Source organism: Helianthus annuus, chromosome 16 (assembly GCF_002127325.2).
Source record: "Helianthus annuus cultivar XRQ/B chromosome 16, HanXRQr2.0-SUNRISE, whole genome shotgun sequence".
Taxonomy (NCBI): Eukaryota; Viridiplantae; Streptophyta; class Magnoliopsida; order Asterales; family Asteraceae; genus Helianthus; species Helianthus annuus.
The window spans coordinates 188,238,862-188,242,458 of NC_035448.2; the positions used below are offsets into that span (position 1 = coordinate 188,238,862).

A 3,597-nucleotide genomic window follows, 5' to 3' on the forward strand; every position below is an offset into this window, starting at 1 on the left:
ATTGTACAATGATATTACAGTGGTCCGTCAATGATCCAAATTGTCGTCAAAAAAATACAATAACTTATAAACTCATTACTCTATTTTATTTACAAAAATTCCTTACATGCGTTTTACGAATTTATAATTAACTCTATCTTATTAACTTATTAAATTGTAATGTAATTAATTAGCAAAAATAGTGCGGATTCAAATGTTGTGATTGATTAAAGGTTGATGATAGAAAAATTAACAAGAAAATATGATTAAAGAATTAATTTGTAAGGAAAATGCTATAGAACTTTTCTGATTTTTTTTTTTTTTGGTTGCAAAAAGAAATAATGTTGTGATTGATTGATATGACTAAAAAAGTTGATTGAAGTTTATAATTTTACTTTATTGTTCTAAAAATAGACATATTGGTAGACACTTCATCACTATGGTAATGTGTTTTCACGAACAAAAAAACATTTATAACATTTTCAATAATAAATATAACTATATTACAAAATTTACACACACATATATATATTTTTATAAAAAGTAACCCATGGCAGTGGTCCAGTGACAAAGGTGCACGTCCTGTCACTCACTGAAGAAGTGTTGGATTCAAGTCTCAATTTAAACGTTCAACGCATGTAGATGTGACTAAAGTATGATCAAATTAGGGCCTTTAGAAAACGTATGATTATAAGAAATTTGACCGTATAAATATGATTAAGAAAGCAATGATTTATTACCTAAAAACGGATAATCAGAATTAACTTTTAAAAAAAACTTATTAATTTTTTAACATAAATGTATAATTTTCTTTTTGTCTATTTTCATGATTAAAACCCATCCCTTAAAAGTTGATGTCTCCACTCTCTCGTCTCCTTTTTCCCTCATAAAACACACATTTTTGTTTCATTTCCACAACAAAAACCAAACCCAATTAAAAACTGCTTCAAATTATATCAAATTCTTAGCATTTTCTTACTTTGATGATGATCACTCAACAGCTAAAGTTGAAGTGTGAAGTTGAAGATTGCAAATGGATATTAAATCTACTTGAAAGCAAGTTTTTCGGGTCATGTATCGATCACTGGAACATGAGGAAAAATGAAAAGAATATGTTTTGCATTGATTGTAATCTTTGTTTTTGTAAACATTGTGTTACTGGTTTCAAACTGTGTAACCGCCACCACCGTCGTCTTCAAATTTGCCGATATGTTTACCATGATGTTGTTCGTCTTCAAGATATTCAGAAACATCTTGATTGCTCCAATATTCAAGTAAGTTTTTCTTTCTCAATGAATTTGTATATTAATATTATTATTATTTTTTAATGTTTTTCTGATATTAAAGTTGATTTATGATGATGAATATGAACATGGATTATAACCTTTTGGTTCCATGAATTTTATTTAAATTACAGTTGAATTTCTTAATCCATTTAAGTTCAATGTAATAAGTTGTCTCAATATTAGGTTGATGAATTAGGTTAATTTCTCTTTCTATAATTTTGTATTTTTTGTATGTTGATTGAATTGATATCTGAATAGTTCTTCAATGTTGATTGATTGGTTTTATTTATATATTAAATTAAAATAAATTGTTAAGTTTCAAGCATTTGGAATTTGTTAAGGTTCATGATTGATTCAAATTAGCTAGTTGATTACAAATTTTATTTCATTTTTTCTATCGGCGAATGTTTTCTATTCCTACTTTTAAATTACACTAAATTAATATTAATCCTAGACGAATTCATGGCTAATTTTATCACAATTATATAGACTTGCTAAAGCTAATGCAGTTAGGCAAATACAAATTGATCTTCTCTTTTTAATAAACTTTCTTCTCTTAAGAAATTTGAATTGTAATTCCTTTCTTTTCGGGTTGAACTTACTTATCTATATTCGGTACACAGACATACAAAATTAATGGCGAAAAGGCGGTGCATTTGAATCCACGGCCTCAACATAAGGACTCGAGACCATCAAAATCAAAAATTTATGGCACTTATTGTGAAGCTTGTGGAAGGCATATTCAAGAGGTCCCAAATCGCTTTTGTTCTATTGCTTGCAAGGTGTGTATACACTATACATATATATGTTTTGATCACAAACACTATGTTTAAGTTATTCTTCATAAGTTACAATATCAAATATTTTCAGGTATCGATAATTGTTGTGGAAGATTTAAAAACACAAGAACACCACAAAATGGTGTCATATTCTTTTTGTAAGGAAACTTATAATGACTTTGAAGGCCTTGCTATTGAAAATGAATCATCATTCTCTTCATCACTTGACTCGGTTGAAGAAAATACTCAAAGAAGCCCTTGGTTAACTTCAAGTTTAAAGGCCAAAAAGAGTGTAGCTCATAAGAGAAAGGGTATTCCTCAAAGAGCTCCACTACGTTGATATATTATATATACATATATATATATACGTTCTTTGATTTCTACATGATAATATTTTTCTTTCCCAGAAAACTACAAGAAAAAGTTACATTATATCAATTATATGGAATTTTTGGTTTTATTTATGTTTAAAGATCTACTTGTATAAAACAATTATTGTTAATATGAAAAGTTGAAAATTTTGCTTTAAAAACCATCTTTTTTCTAGGGATCGATGTATAATTAGTTGGCGTAGGAACCCCACAAATCTAAGCTTTGATTTTGTGTTGGAAAAATAGTCTTATATGCTATGTTAAATATCACAAAAATTAATATATATCACAACCAATTAAAAGATGAATTGAAGTACAAAAATATATAAAGAACATGAAGACAACTTGGTTTATTTGATAATTGAAATAATCAAGCAAATATGGCCGGATTACGACATTACGTCCACGATTGAAGTGTGCGTGTGTGTTTTTAATGGCGAACACCCACAATCCCTAACATCTAAAATCCACCTATTTAGATTTGAATTCACACTACTTTGGTAGAGGGATAAACACCTGATGTCGAATTTCATTCTTTTCGATTGCAAAAAAAAGAACTTCACCGGAACTATCTAGATTTATTTTGAAATGTCTAATTATAGCAATTCAGGTTAGAGTAGCTTGCATAACCGATGCGTAGCACCAATGGCAAAGACAAAACCTTTAAACACTGGGTTCGGAAGGAGGATGTATTGGGTTCAAATCTCATAAACGATAGAGAATAAAAGAAATTTGCCTTAAAAAACCGATGCGTAGCACCAAGTCCAGAATTCAGTCAAACCAAGAATTCTATGTTAAATGTCAGCGTTTATCTCTCATTATAGTGAATCAACTTACATAATGTTTACATTAAGAGTGTCAATTTTCATACACTTCCCAAGAGAAAATCTTATAAGTTAACTAACACCCAAACTACTCACGACCTAGTGGTCTAGTTGTATGGTGTTTATCCACCATAAAAATACCGTACGTTCAAATCACTACAAGTGAAATGTTAAATAATATTTAGGTGCAAAAGATGGTATTAAAAATACTAGCTCCTTAGATGTTTTAAACAAGCAACACAAACCAATATTTTATTACTTGTAAGAAAAAAAAATACTTTTTTAATATAAAACTCAGGTGCTTCTTGTTTCCGATTTAGGTTCTATAATGATAATATGATATCAGAATTATTGTTAA

General features: G+C 28.8%; 1 protein-coding gene across 1 annotated transcript; it reads left to right on the plus strand.

The window, feature by feature from the left end:
• Positions 1–859: 859 nt before the first annotated feature.
• Positions 860–2,576, plus strand: LOC110917054. Its single transcript, XM_022161672.2, has 3 exons — positions 860–1,253; positions 1,889–2,047; positions 2,136–2,576. The coding sequence occupies exons 1-3, from the start codon at positions 963–965 to the stop codon at positions 2,382–2,384; spliced, it is 699 nt and encodes a 232-aa protein (XP_022017364.1). The 5' UTR covers positions 860–962; the 3' UTR covers positions 2,385–2,576.
• Positions 2,577–3,597: the final 1,021 nt, after the last annotated feature.

Excerpts from the sequence above, each read along its gene's own strand:
- LOC110917054 (XM_022161672.2), top strand. The coding sequence starts at position 963 with ATGATGATCACTCAACAGCTAAAGTTGAAGTGTGAAGTTGAAGATTGC. Across the intron at positions 1,254-1,888 it reads TTGATTGCTCCAATATTCAA|ACATACAAAATTAATGGCGA; the intron begins GTAAGTTTTTCT and ends TTCGGTACACAG. Across the intron at positions 2,048-2,135 it reads TTTGTTCTATTGCTTGCAAG|GTATCGATAATTGTTGTGGA; the intron begins GTGTGTATACAC and ends AAATATTTTCAG.